Here is a 20,476-nt window from a genome sequence, read left to right as displayed (position 1 = left end):
TATAAATATTCTTTTAATATCTAAAAAACCAAAGCAGCACAAACGAAAATTTTTACGGCACAAACCTGCACAAACGGAGCACAAACGATTGAGACTATTTTGCAGACGTTTTGCGTTGGGTGGGGGGCCAACTTCACGCAGGTGTTCTACCTCGCGTCTTGTTCTTGAAGGTTTAAATCAGCAAAGCTTAAATGAGTTTAGTTTAAACACCGATAGCAACGTGTGCTGTTCAGGTCTCGCCTGCGCTCGCGCGCTATCAACACCCGGGTGATGACGGCGTAAATGACTGGACATTAGAGCAAACGGCACTCCTAGTTAACAGTTTACAAAGAGTGACTGTTTTGTCCACGCTTTTTGATTATCGTTGTTGTAACGTTTATTTATTTATTTATTTATTTTTACAGAGGAGGAGCTGCCCATCAAGCCACAGAAGGAGTGGCTTCACATGGACAAGGTGGAGCCAGAAAAACTGGAATGGACAAGAGACCTTCCTGCACCCAGGATGCTCAGCACCAAAAAGGTACAAACCAGGAAACCTACAGAGGTTGTTTAATTAGTTGTGCTTGCTTTTTCCAAAACCCCAAACCCTAGGTGTGAAGCTTTGGCACATATTGTAACTAATCCTGCGATATTTGTGCTATGGACATAAGGATCTCTACTGTGATTACATCCAAGTGAAATTAATTATCAAAGAAAAAAATTAGGATGGGGGCTTGGTTCTGTCTTTCAGTTGTTGGTTTAATAAAAGCAGATCTGAATGCGAGCTTGCAGTCATTTGCAAGATGAGTTTTATGTACACTAAATGATTGGAGAATTCTAGCATACATCACCAGAGAGACGTCTGTAATTTCACCAGAAGATCAAGTTCTGAAGGTCAACAAAAGAGAGTAAAAACGGAAAAACTTAACCATGCATGGATGAATCATTCACAACAGGATGTATAACATGCATTTGAAATGAGATCAATTTAATTTTATACTGACTTTAATAATGAGATGAAATGTTCTTGTCTGTAATGTGAAAGCTTTGTTCAATTTCCAGGCTATGCAAGCACGTTTTGATTTTGCTGGCACTCTCATCCCACCCAATAAAGACTTGCCCACCCATTTGGGCCTGCATCACCATGGAGAGGAGCCAGAGGTGAGTGGGTTCAGCTAAATGTATCTATTGGATTGTTTTTAGACTGGCAGTTAAATAGAACTGATGCCAGTACTTCTTTTAAAAGGTGTTTGTATTAGTCAAATGCAGACGTGTGTAGATGTTGTATATGTGTAATAATAACTATCATTTTCTCTCTCTCCTCTGTTCCAGCTGGCTGGCTACTCGCTGCAAGAGCTTTTCCTCCTCTCACGCAGTCAGCTCAACCAACAGCGCAATCTGGCCGTCAGCACTCTCGCTAATGTCCTGACCAAAGTAAACGAATATTTAAAAAAATAAAATACAAAAAGTTCATTGAATTGTGGTGAAAAGCTATTAGATCGCAGTAGATTTGATTTCACAGACACTGTATTAAAATAATCTAAGAGATGAAGACTCCAGTCATAGCAGCAGCCTGATTAAAACTATTTTATTTTATATGGAGCTGGTCTTCTCATGGGTATAGACATGTTGAGATCACATGACCAACAGAATACTACTCCCTGATCTTGGTAACCCTTTTATTGGACACTTTCTTTTATTAAATAAAGTGATAATGGCCTACTTTATCTGTCTATCTGTGTATCTGTCTGTGTCTTAAAAGTAATATTTTCTTTCCATCAGGCCCATGCTGGTGAGTACACTTCCTCACTGAAGGGCAGCGTTTTGTCTTCTTTACTGGATGCTGGACTCCTTTTCCTTCTACGTTTCTCCCTGGATGACGGTGTGGAGGGTGTGATGTCAGCAGCGGTGCATGCCTTGCGAGCTCTGCTGGTTTCATCTGATGATGAAGTAAGAGACGATCCTCTTGCGTATCATTTATGCACTTTTGCTGATAAGGAACCACAAATTGTCTATCATCCTAGGAGTGTTTGGATAATGCCTTCCCATGGCTGCTTGGGATGGCAACCTTTCCTTTGCTGCCAACTGCTCAGGAGGATGAGGATGTGGAAGATGAAGGCTTGGATGAGGCCTTAAAAGAAACGGCAAAGGAGAAAGAAGAAAAGAAAACAGATCATGATGTTGCTAGGCAGGATGTTGTCAAGGTAACTGGGGCCTGAGATTGCTCGCTTTCTGCAAAGTTAGAAGCTGCCTTTAGTTATGCAGTATTACTGGAATGTCTGTGTTGCCATCAGGGCTTTCTGAAGATGCAGGGTCTTCCTCGGCTGCGCTACATCCTGGAGGTGGTGCGGCCCTCTCCCCGGGTTGTTCTTGATATTCTGGAGATTCTGATCCGAATCGCTCGCCACTCGACTGCTGCAGCCATACAGGTAACTGAATTCTGAACAACCACTGTTATTTTATAATTATTTATGTATGATATTTATGAATAGTTTGAGCATGTTTTCATGAATGTAAGTTTGTCATTTTATGTGCTTTTGACATTTTTATTAAAAAAACATTTCTATTTAGCTTTATTTAGTTAGTTTATCAATTTTTACTCAGTTTTAGGTTTAGAAATGTTTGTTCTTCAACTTCAGCTTTTATTTCAGTTAGTTGCCAAGGCAACATTTCTAATTCTTGTTTAAGTTTCATTTAAGGTGCTTATGCACTGCGAGGCTTAAAGCACAGATCTAATCTTTGTTTTGACCATATCTGAATTTTTTTCCCCGCCTGTTTACATTCACTTTAGACACAGCTGGTATCCGATATCTGTTTACATTACTCCCCGCCTAAATTGATTCTGTTGGTGATTGCTTTACTTTGTGACATGGTTGACCCTCGGGTTTTGAATGGCCGTGCAAATAAAATTATTTATATAATTCACTTCAGGTGGAACCACGATTACTTGCCAGCATGGATATTTTAAAAACTGTCATGGATGTTTGCATGAAAAATCTGACTAAATGGATGATAATAATAATGGTAATTTTCATTTGTAATATTATCTGTGGTTTGTTAGATCTAGAACTCTGAGTGAAATAAAGTCGTAAGTAGTGCCTCTATTTAAAAGTGAAGCTGTGGGTTTAATTACAAAGTTAATTACAAAATTCTCCTTGTTGCTGAGAAATATAGCCTAATGTAGCTCTTTCAATAGCAAGCTGTTTTATTTATAAAATTCATTGGCCAGAGGTTGAAAACTAGTTTCTATTCTCCTGAATGTTTCTGTGTAGGCACAATTGCTTACCCAAATTTAAAGTTTCTACCTCAATAAAAAGCTGTGAGTTTTAGGGCGAGCATATATATAGGCATGTCTGCATCATAATATGACATTAAAAAAGTTGCCCTTGCCTTGTTGTGGCTTGGAATTCGAAGGGGAATCGGATATATATATTTAGACACAGGTCAGGTGTCCAGATATTGGATATGTATGTGATTTAAAACCACATTTGGAAGTGGATGTGAAAAAAAATCTCATCTTGTGTGGATTTTTGTGTTTACATGTGCGCAACAAATTCTGATCTGTGTCAGATGTGGGTAAAAGATGTTTTGTGCCAGTGTGTAAATGGACCAAGTTCTTCATCTGATATATTTATAATTTATTTTATTACTTAGTTTAAGTTAAGAACAGTGTTGGGCACGTTACTTTAAAAAAGTAATTAGTTATAGTTACTAGTTACTTCTCACAAATAGTAACGAGTTGGTAACTGAGTTACATCATTATAAAAGTAACTAAAAAAAATGTCAAATAACTTGAATGCCCCCAAAAGTCTAAGAATAAATATTTCTTGATTCTTGAAATTTCTCTGTAGTGTCATTAAAGAAAATGTAGTTTCATATATATGTTTAAGTAGTCCTATGTTATATTTTAAATTCATTTACTTGATTATGAAAAGTGAACACCATGAGTAAGATGCATCATAAGATGCGCAATATATCGGGAGACATGGAGTGGGTCAGACATGATTTTGACCACTTCATTAAGTTTTGTTTTATAGAAAGCCTCTCTTTAAAGTGAATTTCGTTTTGTAAAAATTGTATCATAATTTTAATCATTGTTTCATCAACTAATTGCCTGGATTTAATCAATAAGAAGCAAATATAGCAGGCAATATAATCATGGATGCGCAGGCGCGATCACTGGCATGTGAAACTGGAGCGAGACTTAGAGGCTAAATGAACCGAAACTCAGTGTATAGGCTGCTTGCCTCACAGACATGAGAAATATATCTATAGAAAGCTTGAAATATCTACTTTAAAACGAAATAATTAAAAACGAAAAGAGTCTACTCTGATTATGTATTCCGAATGAAATGTGCATTTTCTCTCTAGGTGCGTCCAGTATATGCGGAGATGATGAGAGTCAGGAATGTCAACTTCATCTTTGCAGCCGACACTGATTCAGAAAACATTACTTTATTAATAAACAATTAAAATGTCTCCTTGCTGTTTTTTTGTCATATTCATAATCATTACTTTTGCCGGTTCTTTATGGCAGGCTTTATGCGTGCGCTTGAGTGCATAGCCTATATTACATAAACGCTCATTATTAGTTTATTCTCTCCAGTATTTAAGAAATTAAATTAATATAAATGTGATTAGTCAACTAATGGCTTAAATGAACAACTACTAGTCGACTAGAAAAACTTATTTCACATATTTTCAATCCAGCATGTCACAGGTTTATCGAACCAGAAAGACACAGCTTACATTTGACTAAAAGGTTTTTCTCTTTATGCTCAACTAAAGTGAAATAGTGAGCATATTTCCACTTTGAGATACTCGTCTTGCTCTCGCCTTGACTCGCCAAGACTTCCGTTTACTTGAATAAATGGAAACACGCCCACAGTGCGTCTTCGAGTTTACAGTGGTTGGCATCCACCAATCCTACAATGCGTCGCTGCTGTAAACAGGTTAGGCTGTAGGCTACACTTCAGCCAAAATTAATTAATTTAAAAAAGCAACGTACAACGCACCATATGGTAACGGTAACGGAGTTAATTTATTTAAAAAGTAATGCGTTACAGTATTAGTTACTGTCAAAAGTAACTGCGTTACTGCCCAACACTGGTTAAGAATAACAACACTGTTCTGAACCGTGCTATTACCTTATGAACCAAACTTTAGCGCTTCATTGTCTTTTTACTTTAGTTTCGTGAGGTGCTGTGGCACTATTTGCTGTTTTTTTTTGGTGTTTATATTAAAATGCAAACCTTTTTTCTGTCAGATCTTGGACTGCCCGCGGCTGATGGACACTGTGATTTCTGAGTTTCTTCCCTGCTCCTGGACTCCTGCCACCTCCCAGGCTCCATCTTCTTTGTATGGGCTGCCTATTGCCTTGGCGATGAAGCTGCTTCGTGTTTTAGCAAGTGCAGGGAGGCATGCTTGTGCTAGAATAGTGAGTATTCCCTGAATACTATAGGTTAACAGTGTCAAGCACCCACTAATTGTAAATAATTATGATACTTATTGCAAGATTGACAGGTCTCCCGCCCTCTTTAGTAAACAAGTATGATGCCTATTAAAAGATGTGACAGGTCTCCAACTCAGATGTCAAACCATAGTGTTGTGCTGAAATATGTGTATATAATCTTGCTATGGGTTACAATGCTATTTGGATGTCAAGTTTTGATGTTTTTCCTAAGTTGTAATACACTAAAATTGTTGTTAAAGTCAAAGCATGGCCCTAATCAGCCTGTGTCTCTTAGCTAAACTCTCTAGGAGGGAAGGAGCTTTTGTCACGTTTTGTGGTTGTGGAGCCATCAGAGATGTTGCTGGAAGCAGGTGAAGCTCTTTGCTGCAGTACAGAGGTTTTGAGGTTGTTCGCAGTTGCTGCTGGCTACGGACAGGCTTGCAGTCTTTACATGTGAGGGTGACCATTCACTTCCCTTTTCAGTTGATGACAATAAGCTGCAGCGTATGTTAAAACACAGTGTGTAACTATGCAGTGACAAATATGCAGATGTTTGAGGAAGTATTCAAAGCATCTTGTAGTGACTGTGAGTGTGTCCTTCATTCCAGGGACCTGTATCCTGTGCTGGTGAAGAGGTTGCAGGCTGGGAACCGGCCATGTGCTTCATCTGAAGCTGTGCTGTTTCTGGAGCTGGACCGAATCAGAGCTCTGCTAGTGCTGCTTACTCAGGTCACACAAACAGCAGGATGCCATGAAGAACTGCAGAGAGGCCTAGTCAAGTGAGACTTCACTTTTATGATATGATAATTGTGGCAAACCATGTCCAAATGTCTGAACAATTGCACATTACATAAATATAAAAATAACATGTGTATTATTAACTGCCGTATTGCTTTTTAAGATAAGAAAGTGCGCTAATTAAGCAATTCCGTTGCTTCCTTAAAAGTAATCATAAAGAGCTTTATGTTTATTTTCTGTTTGATTAACTTTTACAGTTTGCCAGGAACCTTGAAACGGTCGGTAGGACTAACCACTGTTATAGTGTTTTTAAGTTTATTAAGAGAAATATGTGCTAATTTTTATTTTTTTGTCTTGCTTCATTTTTGCCATACATTCATTTTGGATGTGGTTATATCGACAGTGCTCAGGGTACAGAGTGTCCTCCACCTCCTCCTGTTCTGTGGAGTCATGTGACTGGTCTCCAGCCCACTGTCATTAGCTCTCTCAAGGGCTGTGTGAGAGCACTCGATGGCTCGTCTCAAATGTCAAGTGCTCTGATTCTGCTTCCATCCTACCTGCTCTACGTGGAGGCGTATTATTCACAGCTCTGTGTGCAAGTAGGTATTTATAAAAAAAGAAATAAGTATCAAAGCTAGTGTCACATCAGCCTCACTGACAAGGTCATTTTAAAAAACGGCCTTTTCTTCGTTACTCATACGGTCAAACTAAAATTTATTCAGACACATTTCATTCATTAATACAGTTTATTCACTATAGTTTTAAAAAATGGTAATAAAATATGACAAGATCTCAGAGTTAAACTGTCAGAAAAAATTTATCTTGATTATGTCACATAACACAAAGTGTCTGAATAATTTTTGGTTCCAAATTTGTATTAATTTTACCGGTAGTCCACTGTATGAATAATTTTTTGGGTATAATATGTCACAGTTTACTTTATTTTGCTATCCCCACTTACATAAATTAACTATAGTGTCCTGCACCCACTAGTTAAAAAAAAAAAAAAAAAAAAAAAAAATATATATATATATATATATATATACTACCGCTCAAAAGTTTTTAAAATAATTTTCGTCTGCTCACCAAGGGTGCATTTACTTAATTTTTTTCAGGATTCTTTGATAAATAGAAAGTTCAAAAGAAGAGTGTTTATTTAAAATATAATCTTTTGTAACATTATAAATGTCTTTACTGTCACTTTTGATTGATTTAAAGGTGCCCTAGAATTAAAAATTGAATTTATCTTGGCATAGTTAAATAACAAGAGTTCAGTACATGGAAATGACATACAGTGAGTCTCAAACTCCATTGTTTCCTCCTTCTTATATAAATCTCATTTGTTTAAAAGACCTCCGAAGAAGAGGCGAATCTCAACATAACACCGACTGTTACGTAACAGTCGGGGTGTACGCCCCCAATATTTGCATATGCCAGCCCATGTTCCCAACATTATGAAAGGCATTAGACAAGGGCAGAACGTCTGGATGTGCACTGCTGAATAATCAGACTAGGTAAGCAAGAAAGGAAAACAGCGAAAAATGGCAGATGGAGCAATAATAACTGACATGATCCATGATAACATGATATTTTTAGTGATATTTGTAAACTGTCTTTCTAAATGTTTCGTTGGCATGTTGCTAATGTACTGTTAAATGTGGTTAAAGTTACCATCGTTTCTTACTGTATTCACGGAGACAAGAGCCGTCGTTATTTTCATTATTAAGCACTTGCAGTCTGTATAATTCATAAACACAACTTCATTCTTTATAAATCTCTCCAACAGTGTAGCATTAGCCGTTAGCCACAGAGCATATAGCCTCAAACTCATTCAATATCAAATGTAAACACCCAAATAAATACAATACTCACATAATCCGACGCATGCATTCAGTATGCATGACGAACACTTTGTAAAGATCCATTTTGAGGGTTATATTAGCTGTGTAAACTTTGTTTATGCTGTGATAGAGTCGAGAGCTCGGGAGGGGGCGGAGAGCGCGCGATTTAAAGGGGCCGCAACCTGAAATCGGCTCGTTTCTAATTATGCCCCAAAATAGGCAGTTAAAAAAATTAATTAAAAAAAATCTATGGGGTATTTTGAGCTGAAACTTCACAGACACATTCAGGGGACACCTTAGACTTATATTACATCTTTTTAAAAAAAGTTCTAGGGCACCTTTAATGCATCCTTGCTGAATAAAAGTATTAATTTCTTTAATTTCTTTTCAAAAAAATAAAAATAAAAACTTACTGACCCCAAACTTTTGAACGGTAGTGTAAAATGTTACAAAAGCTTTGTATTTTAGATAAATGCTGTTCTTTTGAACTTTCTATTCATCAAGCAATCCTGAAAAAAAAGTACACAACTGTTTTCAACATTGATAATAATAACAAATATTTCTTGAGGAACTAATCATCATATTAGAATGATTTCTGAAGAATCATGTGACACTCAAGACTGGAGTAATAATGCTGAAAATTCAGCTTTGCCAACACGAGAATAAATTAATTTGTAAAATATATTCAAATAGAAAACAGTTATTTTAAATTGTAATAATTTTTCACAATATTGCTGTTTTTACTGTATTTTTGATTAAATAAAATAAGGCTTGGTGAGAAGACAAAACTTCTTTTAAAAACATCAAAAATCTTACCGATCCCAAACTTTTGAGCGGTAGTGTATGTGTGTGTGTGTATATATATATATATATATATATATATATATATATATATATATATATATATATATATATATTAGCCACAATTACACAAATTACATTTATTTATTTAAAGGGGCCATGACATGAGGAATGAAATTTGCCTTGATCTTTTGGCACACAAGTGGTCTTTGTATCATTAAAACATCCTGCAAGTTTCATAGTTTTAAACGTAATCATCCTTATAAGCAAAGCATTTATGTAATCAAGCTCCAAAAACAGCTTGTTTTGATATTTTAGGATCACAAAGGCAAGTACGATTGCATATGACTAGGGCTGTCAAACGATTAATCACGATTAATCGCATACAAAATAAAAATTTGAGTTTGTATAATATATGTGGGTGTACTGTGTGTAATTATTATGTATATATAAAATACAAACATATCCATGTATATATTTGAGAAATATTTACAAGTATATGTATTTATTTATATTTTTATATAATTTATATTATATATAAATAAATTTTTTGTACATAAATAACATATTTCTCTTAAATATATACATTAATTTGTGTGTATTTATATATACATATTAATTACACACATTACTCACACATATATTATACAAACTCAAACTGTTATTTTGTATGCGATTAATCGTGATTAATCGTTTGACAGCCCTACATATGACTGCTGCCTCCAGAGCAAGACATCGACAAATACATCATCGCACCATAGGACCTGTCCACTAGCATTCAAATGCTTAACAGCTGACATTTGCCTACACTGGATGTCAGCGTCACGTCGAAAGCAAATAGAAACCATTATAATCACTGACACTGTCTGCAGTATACAGATACGTGTTCAGTTTCTGACATGCTCCACCAACGTGCGTCCATTGACAACAGGACAAATGGAAGAGTGAAAGAACATTGGCTTTGATTCCATTTTAAACAGCTCATTTACGTCTCTGTGCAAACTTTAGAAGGATCCCAGCATCACTAACAAGTGGATGGTTTATTTTAATGGCGTCCCGGTTCGTGTCAGAGCATTGTATGTTTGTTCGGAGCATTTTGTTTTGTAAACGAGGCACAGTCTAATGGAGAGTTCGCAAAGAAACTTTTGTTGAAAGTCAAACTGTACTGGATCTGACAGCAGCTGCATGACAAACTGTAAGTAAATGATTTCAAAATACTTTTTATATTGATAATGTTTTCAAAACAGTTACTTGTATGCAATAGTGAGTCAGTATTGATACCGATACTCCAATACTGATCCATTTTTAAAAGAGCCACCCCTTAAAAATGGATAATTTCATACAGAGGGTCAGATTGAAGGTTGAAAATAATTGGTTTTCCTCATATATATTGTTTTTTGTTTTTTTTTTGTGTGCAAAGATTATAAGTGAACCTCAAGGACGTCAAGACCCCTTTAAATGCAAAAAACTTTATTAACATTATAAGTGAACCTTAACGAAAATATTCAAATAATAAAAAAAATCCATGTCATGACCCCTTTAAATGCTTTGAGAAGTTTATGAATAGATGCATGAATGATACATAAAACATTAGGAACTCATCCCTAAGAAAGTGGATAATCAGTGGCTTCTTTTAGAGCCAAACTGCCCTGAATCAAAGCTTCTGGTGTGATAAACGGCAAAATATGAGAGATTATTCCACTTTATTCAGCGTATTCAGTCAGTTCCCTCAAGGAAAGATAATGCTGTCTGCACGAAATAGCTGCTGAGTGTATCTTCTCAAAAAAAGCATTTTTGTTTTTTACACTGTTAGTAGAAATTGAGAGCCATTCACAGCCTCTGATTTGCCTACTTTTTCCCCCTCTCATATTTATTTTATTCCTTTTAGAATATATCAAAATTTAGTTGTGGTAATCGAAGCTTTTAGTGCAAATGGGCCTATTATATACAGATACTTTAAATAATTACTATCTTATGCGTATGTAACATGAGTAATCTGATCTGATTCATTTGTCAGAGCTCTTTCCAGCCGGTACAGTGTCTACAAGAACTAGAGTCACTTACTTCAGATGTGCTTCTGCCCCTGATATCCCACCAGGCCATGCAAAATATGACCAGCAGCTTCAGGTAGGGTGCTCTGTTACTTAGTGTTCTGAGATTAACCACATCTGTTACTATATCATATGAATTCATGTTTTTAGCATTAGCATATCTACAACAACATAATAAAAATAAAATAAATGGAATATAATGACTTTATTTGTGCCTGCCTGGGCATATATTGTATGTTACAGTGATCATTTTGAGCCATAAAAAAAGAACAGATCTTGTATAAATGGAACATAATAGTGAGTATGATTTCTTCTTCTTCTGCAGGTCCAACTCTGTGATCTGTAACCCCGGGCTGTCTGCCCCTGCTGGGGAGGTCGTCCCCAGTCTGCCAGGCCTGTCCTGCTCAAGACTGATGAACTCCAGCAAAATAGCTGGGCCCAACTCCCCTCTGCCCCTCCCTACTGCCCTCCTATACCTGCTGAACACCATCACCTCCATCCACAAGGGCTTAATTAAGAAGGTAGATTTGCTATGGCTAAACTATGTTGATGAAAAAAAATGCTGTGATTTTTAAATTAGTGATAAATTTCTTTCTCTGTCTCTTATCAGTTCAGTCGTCTCATCCTCTCTGACTCTGTACTGAGCTATCTGCAGTCTTGCATCGGAGCCATGCCCTCAGTTTCTCACATGAGCTCCTGGATTTTACGCCATGAGCACCACCTGCTGTATCTACTGCTCAGACTGGCTCACAAGCTGGTAACTGCAACAAAACAATCTGCATTTAACAAAACAGCCTTTGCATACATATTATGCATAATGATATTATTTAAAAAATTTTAATTATAAAGCGCATTTTAAATATAGATATTATATAAAAAATTCTGAATATTTTTAAATAGAAAATAAAATCTATTTTAATTTCTTTACTTAATGTATGAAATATAGAAGACCTGAAAAATAGCTTATTTTTATAAGACTTAAATGTGCTGAAATAATTATTGAAATAAATTGAAATGCAATACATGGGTGCTTACGCAGTTTGGGAAAGTATGAAATTTGATCTGAGTAATTTCCAGGTCTGGATAAATATGGAAAAAGAATTGTGTTTCCAGACTATTGCCCCTATTCAGTTTTCTAAAATATATAATTAAGAATTTATAAAAAATGTATCATACAAGCAGAGTGTTTTAATTGTAAAAGTTTAGTGATAATTTAGTGATTGTCAAATATGACTGAATGAATTTAAGGCACACATTTTCTTTAGGCAAAACTGTTTTTCTTTACCGTAAACAAGTCTATTGAACTTCTAAAAAGGAATGTTTATAATTTTAACAATATTAATATTAAATATAATATTAATACTAACTGATGGAGTGTGTAGCTTTTCATTTCTTAAACAACCATATAGGATGACACATCATGGCCATATTCCAGGATGACAATGTCAAGATTCACCAGGGTTAAAATTGTGAAAGAATGATTCATAGAGCATGAAGAATAATTTTCACACATGAATTGGCAGTCCAGACCTCAATTTCATTGAAAGTCTTTGGGATGTGCTGGAATAGACTTTACAGAGTGTTCACCTCTTGCATTGTCAATTCAAGATCTTGACCAAAAATTGATGCACCTCTTGATGTGAAAATAACATCACAACATTTATTTCCTTCGAGAGGTGCATCAATTTTTGGTCAAGATCTTGTATTGACGATGCAAGAGTCAAGCACTCTATAAAGTCTACTCCAGCACAACCCAAAGATCTTCAATGAATTTAAGGTCTGGACTCAGAGGTGCCAATTCATGCATGATCCTTCATGCTGCTCCCTCCCAACCATTCTTTCACAATTTGAGCCTGATGAATCTTGACATTGTCATCCTGGAATATGGCCATGATGTGTCTTCCTACATGGTTGTTTAAGAAATGAAAAAGCTACACACTCCTTCTGTTAGGGTTAAAAGAGCCAAACATAAAACATGCTAGAAACATAATAATCACTGGAATAATGATCCATTCATAGATTATTAAATGTTTGCCTATTAAAATCCAAACAGCGACTTTTGTTGTTGTTGACCAGGCAGTGTATAATGCTCAAAATAGTGCTGTATTTACCATTTACTGTATGTTAAATATAGTTTGAAAATGTGTAGGAACCCTGTTTTATTCTGTGATTTAATTATCATTAGGTTCCAGTTGACCCAGAGGTGGCCAAACATGCTTCCTTGTTCCACCAAGTATCGTTGGCTTTATTGTCCTGGCTTTTGCCTGGTGGTGAATACTTGGCACATGAACTCCTGTCTGTCATGACTTTCAGCCACAGCCTCCTTCCGTAAGTCTCTGCTGAAGCATTGCTGCAAGTTCTCATCTCCCAGTGATGGCCTTGCAGTCTTGGTGTGGTTGTAATTTGTCTAATACATTGTATGCCCAAAATAATATTCACATTTTCTCATATAGTGCCCAAAAAATATTCAGACGCTAGGCACTAGACTATATACATCCTCTAAATGTCACCTTGATACCAGGAATAAATGGACTAATAAATAAATGAAAAAAAAAAAAAGACTTATAAAAGTGAAGCTATTGTCATTGAAATGTCACTATGCTTTGAATTCGGTCTAAGCAAAAAAAAAAAAAAAAAAAAAAAAGGCCAAATTATCCTTCATTTTGTTTAACCTTAACTAATTGTATGAATTTGTTTAAGTGCCTACAGATCAGACGGTTTCTTGGAAGCAATTTATTTTATTTGATGCATCTCGGTTACCTATGATTATTTATGTCTTTTATTTTGCTTTGATGTGAAATGATAGTATTAATATTCTTGAATGTCTTCAGACATGTGTCATGAGGACAGGACTTATGTTTCATTAACTGCACCAAGATAAAAGCTGAAACTCATTGGGAGAAATTACACCAAGGCTCTCCAGTCTCAAAACTGCATATTATTGCCTTCATATTATTGTTCATCGTTCTGATTGTGCAATGTTTCTGTTCAGATGCTTCTGTATTTCAGTAGAGTTTCAAAAATGCTACATTTATGGTTCATTTGCATTGTTGTAATGTTAAACCCCCCCCCCAGAAATTTTAGATTCCCAGATTAATCAAGCTGTAGTTTCACATCATACTCACAAGAGAGCAGCAAACTGCACATTTCAGACAGGATGGAGCAGATCTTTCTTTCCATGGAAAGTTGACAGTTACTGTTTTTATTAGTTATATTTTTTATAAGTATTGGTGAATATGTTTTCTTTTTTTTTTCTCGGGGAAGACATTCAGGATGCATTAAATTGATCAAAATGACAGTAAAGACATTTATAATGTTATAACATATTTCTTTTTCAAATAAGCACTGTTATTTCCAAATTTCTATTCATCAAGCAATCCTGAAAAAGATGCATCACAGTTTACACAAAAATCCAGCTGCATTCAATGCTGATAATAATAAGAAACAGCAAATCAGCATATTAGAATGATTTCTGAAGGATCATGTGACAATGAAGACGTAAGCGTAATGATGCTGAAAATTCATCTTTGCCATCACAGAATTAAAATTCCATTTTGAAATACATTAAAATAAAAAAAGGTTATAATTCAGTTGTAATAATATTTAACAATATTCTGTTTTTAATGTATTTTGATCAAATAAATGCAGCCTTGGTGAGCATGAGACTTCTTTCAAAAACATTAACAAACTGACCCCAAATTTATTAAACTGTTCTGTATGTATGTTTGTTTATTAATATATATTTTTTTGGATTATTTTTATCTCTTATATTTTTCACATTTTAACCAAAGGATGTACTTTGAGGATGAGAATATTTTTCTCTGTCATGAGAATGAGCTGTTTTTAGTTTTTATTATGTGATATGGATACATTTTGTAATAATTACATTGTTTTCTTTGTTAGGGAGGGTGGTTGTGGTGAACCAGAGGTGGCCGCGTTAGCCGAGCTGCAGCTCAAGGAAAGGACATCGCCTGCCGTAGGTGCCCTGCTACGTGACGCTCTTAATCATTTGCCCTCCATCCGTGGTTGCTACCTCACCCACCTTGCTCACATGGAACCCTCTGTCCTTTCATCCCGTGACCGGTACCTCGGCAGAACCCCTTTTATCAGATCTCACTTTCTACCTGAGCTTACTGGCCCCTCCCTGCCTTCCGATTGGCCCTTCTTACCACTCATCAGTCTCTATGAGCGAACGGGATGGTCAGCTGGCGGTGGGCAGCTGGTCGAGTCTCTTCCAGCAGGGTCAGTACAGTCAGCCACTCACTGCCTTCAATGGCTGCTTGTTCTGGAGAGCTGGAGGGAGCAGGCGCTCACAGCAGTGCCACCAGTGGCTAAGTTAGCCCGGCTAGCCTGTGTCTTTCTGTGCTCCAGTGACCTCTTCCTGGAACGGCCTGTTCAAGAGCTTACTTGGGCGCTGTTTCGCAGGCTAACACAACCAGCCCAGCTTGATGCGCTGGATCTGGGCTCAGCTCCACCAGGCCTGGCTTCCTTTCATGACTTATACTCTGCTCTACTGGTGCAATATGAGGCTGTGTCATTCGGTGACCCACTCTTTGGCTGCTTCATGCTTTTGCCTCTACAGCGGCGCTACAATGTCACCATGAGGCTGGCTGTGTTTGGGGAACATGTGGGAATGCTGCGATCGCTGGGGGTCTCGCTACAGCAGGTAAGGGGTTTCTTTTCATCAGACGTTCTGTGCGCAGGATAAGCATGATGGAAACAGTTGTTTCTCATTGCAATTATGGGCATCATTCTGAAGCAGTGATCCAATTCAGATTGAGATTTGAGCATTGAAGTGCAGTTCACAAGGTCATCAGATGATTTGAGTTGGGAAAGTCTAATTTAGTTCACCAGTTTGTTTGCTTGATATGCATGATATTAGTGTGGTAAATAGTTTGTTCACTGTTATTTTGCTGCCAATATAAAATCAGGCAACATTTTAATTATTGCTAATATTTCAATGCACATTTTATTTTTTATTTCTTCCTATCCTTCTACAGTTATGTGAAAAAGAAATTACACCCTTTTGAATTCTATGGTTTTACTTATCATGACATAATAAAAAATTATCTGGTCATTGGCAGGTCTTAAAATTAGGTCAATAAAACCTCAGATGAACAACAACACATGGCATATCACATTGTGTCATGATTTATTTAACAAAAACTAGGCCAAAATGGAGAGGCCATGTGTGTAAAAAAATAAAAAATAAAAAATAAGGACACACTTACTGCTTCCATAGGAATTAAGAGGGTAAGTAGCAGTCAGGCGCTGATCATCAAGTGTGGCCTACTCTATAAAAGTGGAAGTTTTGGCAGTTTGCTGGTCTGGAGCATTCATGTATGTGTTAACACAATGCCAAGGAGGAAAGACATCAGCAATGATCTTAGAGAAGCAATTGTTGCTAGCCATCAATCTAGAAAAGGTTACAAGGCCAATTTAATTTAATTTAATTTAATTTAATTACCAATTTAATTTAATTTCCAAACAATTTAAAGTCCATCATTCTACATTGAGGAAGGTTATTCACAGGTGAAAAACATTCAAGACAGTTGCCAATCTTCCCAGGAGTGGACGTCCCAGCAAATTCACCCCAAGTTCAGACAGTGCACTGCTCAGAGAACCTGCAAAAAACCCAAGAGCTACATCTCAGACTCTACAGTCCTCAGTTAACATGTTAAATGATAAAGTTCATGACAATACAATTAGAAAAAGACTGTAGTATGGCTTGCTTGGAAGGGTTCCCAGGAGGAAGCCTCTTCTCTCTAAAAAGAACATGGCAGCACAGCTTAGGTTTGCAAAGTTGCATCTGAACAAACCACAAGACTTCTGGAACAATGTCTTTTAAACGGACAAGACCAAAGTGGAGATGCTTGGCCATAATGGACAGCGCCACGTTTAGCAAAACCAAACAGAGCATATCAGCACAAGCACCTCATATCAACTGTCAAGCAATGTGGTGGAAGGGTGATGATTTGGGCTTGTTTTGCAGCCACATGACCTGGGCACCTTGTACTCATTGAGTCGACCATGAACTCTATACAAAAGTATTCTAGAGTCAAATGTGAGGCCATCTGTCTGAAGCTTGGCTGAAATTGGACCATGCAATTGGATAATGATCCCAAGCACACCAGCAATCTATAACAGAATGGCTGAAAAAGAAAAGAATCAAGTTATTGCACTGGCCCAGTCAAAGTCTTGACCTCAACCTGATTGAAATGCTGTGGCAGGACCTTAACAGAGCAGTGCATAAACAAACGCTCACAAACCTCAATGAACTGAAGCAACATTGTGAAGAATAGTGGGCCATAATTCCTCCACAACAATGTGAGAGACTGATACTGTCATAGAGAAAATGATTACTTCAAGTTATTGCTGCTAAAGGTGGTTCTACGAGCAATTAAATCATATTACTTTACTTTTTGTCTTTTTTGTGTAAAATGTCATGTGTTGTTGTTCATCTGAAGTGTATTTACCAAATTTTAAGACCTGCTAAAGACCAGATGATTTTTTTTTATGCCCTGTTAAAGGGTTAGTTCGCCCAAAAATGAAAATTCTGTCATTTATTACTCATCCTCATGTCGTTCCACTCCCATAAGACCTTCGTTCATCTTCAGAACACAAATCAAAATATTTTTGATCGAATCAGAGGTTAGAGCACCAAAATCACATGATTTCAGTAAACGAGGCTTCGTTATTTCATAAGTGTTTTGAAACTTCAATAGTTAACGTGACTTTGGCAGTTTGATACGCGATTCGTAAAGCTTTGAAGCTTCATGAAGCGATGTTTTGAAATCGCCCATCACTAGATATTGTTGAATAAAGTCGTTATTTTGTTATTTTTGGCGCACAAAATATTTTTGGTGTTTTAAATATGTTTTTAGTTGCTTTCTTGGCATTGAAAAAGGGAGTGTTATTGCTGGCTATGGAGGCCTCACTGAGCCATCGGATTTTATCAAAAATGTCTTAATTTATGTTCCGAAGATGAACGAAGGTCTTACAGGTGTGGAACGACATGAGGATGAGTAATAAATGACAATTTTTGGGTGAACTAACCCTTTAAGTAAAACCATAGAATTCAAAAAGTTCATAAAAACATTGTAAAATAAATCATTATAAATCAAGCAGTTGAAGAGACGTAATCACTTAAACAATTGAATTAAAAAATGATGATGTGCACGGATAAATCATTTATAATAGATACTGGAATATTTCATTAAAAATATCTTTATTTCATGATGATTTTAAATGGTTTTAATAAAATATATGTAGACAAATTATTACCATGTATTGTTATTCTAGTGCATATAATTAAGTCATTTTATTGTATTTTACGTATTGAATTTAACTTTTTGTCATTTGAAAAGTTGAACTTTAGTTAATTGCAATTCACAGAAATTTAACAAGAGTGACAAGTTTTGCAACAAGATAAAATCGCATCATTTATTTTTGCATTAAACATTTTAAAAATACTTGACAGTGACTGTTTGGTTGAAATAATAACTGTTCTTACTGAACGACATTAGCCCTTTTAAGCCATTTCAGAGCTTATCCATAAATATTGAGATTATATGTGCTGTACATACGACTAAACTGCAAATCCCTTTTGTAAACCAGTTAAGATTATCTCCATCTGAAATTTGATTCGTTTGTCCTTTACAGCTGCCTGTTCCACTGGAGAAGTTCACGTCCCCCATGGAGGACTCCCTGCCTCTGTTGCGGCTGTACTTTCGAGCACTAGTAACAGGAGCTCTGAAGAGGAACTGGTGTCCTGTACTTTATGTCGTCGCTATTGCCCATCTCAATGCTTTTATCTTCTCCCAGGATGCAGTGACAGAGGTAAACTACAAGGGCATTACAGGGATAGTTCACCCAAAAATGAAAATTACCCATAATTTACTCACCCTCAAGCCATCCTAGGTGTATATGACTTTCTTCTTTCAGCCTAAAACAATCAGAGTTATATTAAAAAATATCTAGCTTTATAATGGGAAGAATGAGATTGAGAAGCCCAAAAAAGTGCATCCATCGATAATAAAACATATTCCACGTGGCTCTGGGGGGGTTAACAAAGGCCTTCTGAAGTGAATCGATGCGTTTGTGTAAGACAAATATCCTTATTTAAAACAAGCCACGTGGAATACCTTTTTTCATCTAATATTTATATAATATTTTATTTCAGCTTCATTTCATTTCAACTAAAACTATTAAAAAAACTTTTAGGTAACAATCACAACACTGAGCAGGACCAATGTCACAAAAAAAGCATTCTTTAATGATGAGCAATCCTAAAGGGCTAGTTCCAAAAATGAAAATGTCATGTTGTTACAACATTACAAAGTTTAAGCTGCTCTTTCTATAGAGACTGTGAAGCTCAAAAAAACCCCCCAAAAAACTGCCAGTATGACTTAATTCAGTATGACTGAATTATATTCCAAGTCTTCTAGAGCCATGTAATGGCTTAATGTGAGGAAAAGACCAAAATTTTAAGTCATCGAGTAAAGCAAATGTACTTTATGCAAACGTTTCCTCCAGGGGAAGCTATAATTTATTATATATGCAAGTGTTCTGTCACATAATCCCAAATGGAGTGGTTGAGTTTGAAATATGTTGGAGTGAAAAGTGTGATAGATGGTCTCTTAGCTGTCTTATTTTGTCATTGTGCTGTGAGTTATGACCAACCTGACTTGCCACACTCTGTAGGAGGTAGAGGCAGCACGTCGGAGCCTGCTAAGAACGACCTACTATCTGACAGATGAGGTACCATCAGGCAATCACCTCTACATTAAAGAGAACTTTCATTTCCAGGATCTGCTTTTGTCTCCATTATATATCTCTCTTTATTTTTTTCATCTTTCCTGGTGTTGTTTCTTTCAGTGACTCATCTGTTTTTTTGCTTCAGGTGTTGAAGAATCACATTCTTCTTTTTCGGCTGCCCCAGCAGAATTCAGAGCTGGGCTTCAGCACTTATGAACAGCTGCCCCCCATTCGTGCCCGCTGGTTGGAAAGCATAGTAGGAACTGAAGAGAAAGGTGGAGAAAGGTGAAAAAAGGAAAAATACTGGTTCCATAGTTTCCTAGGTGATTTGTGAGCTTACTGTCCCAATATATCTGTGATTTTTGACCTGTTAGGGACAAATGGCAACCATAGACTTTAAAATAAATATTTGTTTCTCATGAATATGGTGTGGTTACTTGTGTCCATATCCCTTTTTCTTTGTTTTTTGGCCAATTCAATTTGTATATGCCAGCAGTCCAAAGTGGCACATCTTTGTAGATTTGTAGCAGTATATTTAGAGGGTAGTTATTTGCCATGGACACATGAGATAATTCCAGTATTTACAGGACTCAGTCATTATTTTATTGCCGTCTGAATCTAAAATGTCGGGGTTTTTTCTCCCTCCATCCACAAAAAAATTCCCAGCCAAATTATACTGTTTTTGGACAAACACCAGGGTCATGTGGTAATTTAAGTCTAGAGTTTTAAAGGAGGAATCAAAGTTTTGGAAATCTTTTTTGACCACTGCTAAGTACTGTACAGTTGCTTTTCATGATATGTGTATTTTGATACAACGGAGGTTTTTATGACCGAAATGTTTGAAATTATTCACGTTA

General features: G+C 36.4%; 1 protein-coding gene across 1 annotated transcript; it reads left to right on the top strand.

Annotated features, from left to right (window-relative positions):
- Positions 1-380: 380 nt before the first annotated feature.
- Positions 381-20,042, top strand: LOC125268926 (RNA polymerase II-associated protein 1-like). The gene is made up of 18 exons (XM_048191583.1): positions 381-520; positions 1,042-1,140; positions 1,312-1,413; positions 1,762-1,929; positions 2,004-2,183; positions 2,274-2,408; positions 5,246-5,416; positions 5,727-5,884; positions 6,040-6,210; positions 6,573-6,768; positions 10,829-10,938; positions 11,188-11,383; positions 11,473-11,619; positions 13,048-13,190; positions 14,766-15,528; positions 18,525-18,701; positions 19,566-19,622; positions 19,765-20,042. Exons 1-18 carry the CDS (start codon positions 446-448, stop codon positions 19,906-19,908), a joined length of 3,192 nt encoding a protein of 1,063 aa, XP_048047540.1. The 5' UTR covers positions 381-445; the 3' UTR covers positions 19,909-20,042.
- Positions 20,043-20,476: the final 434 nt, after the last annotated feature.

Source organism: Megalobrama amblycephala, linkage group LG5 (genome assembly GCF_018812025.1).
Source record: "Megalobrama amblycephala isolate DHTTF-2021 linkage group LG5, ASM1881202v1, whole genome shotgun sequence".
Taxonomy (NCBI): domain Eukaryota; kingdom Metazoa; phylum Chordata; class Actinopteri; order Cypriniformes; family Xenocyprididae; genus Megalobrama; species Megalobrama amblycephala.
The sequence above is the reverse complement of the archived record's forward strand: the minus strand, read 5'-3'. Positions and strand labels throughout refer to the sequence as shown.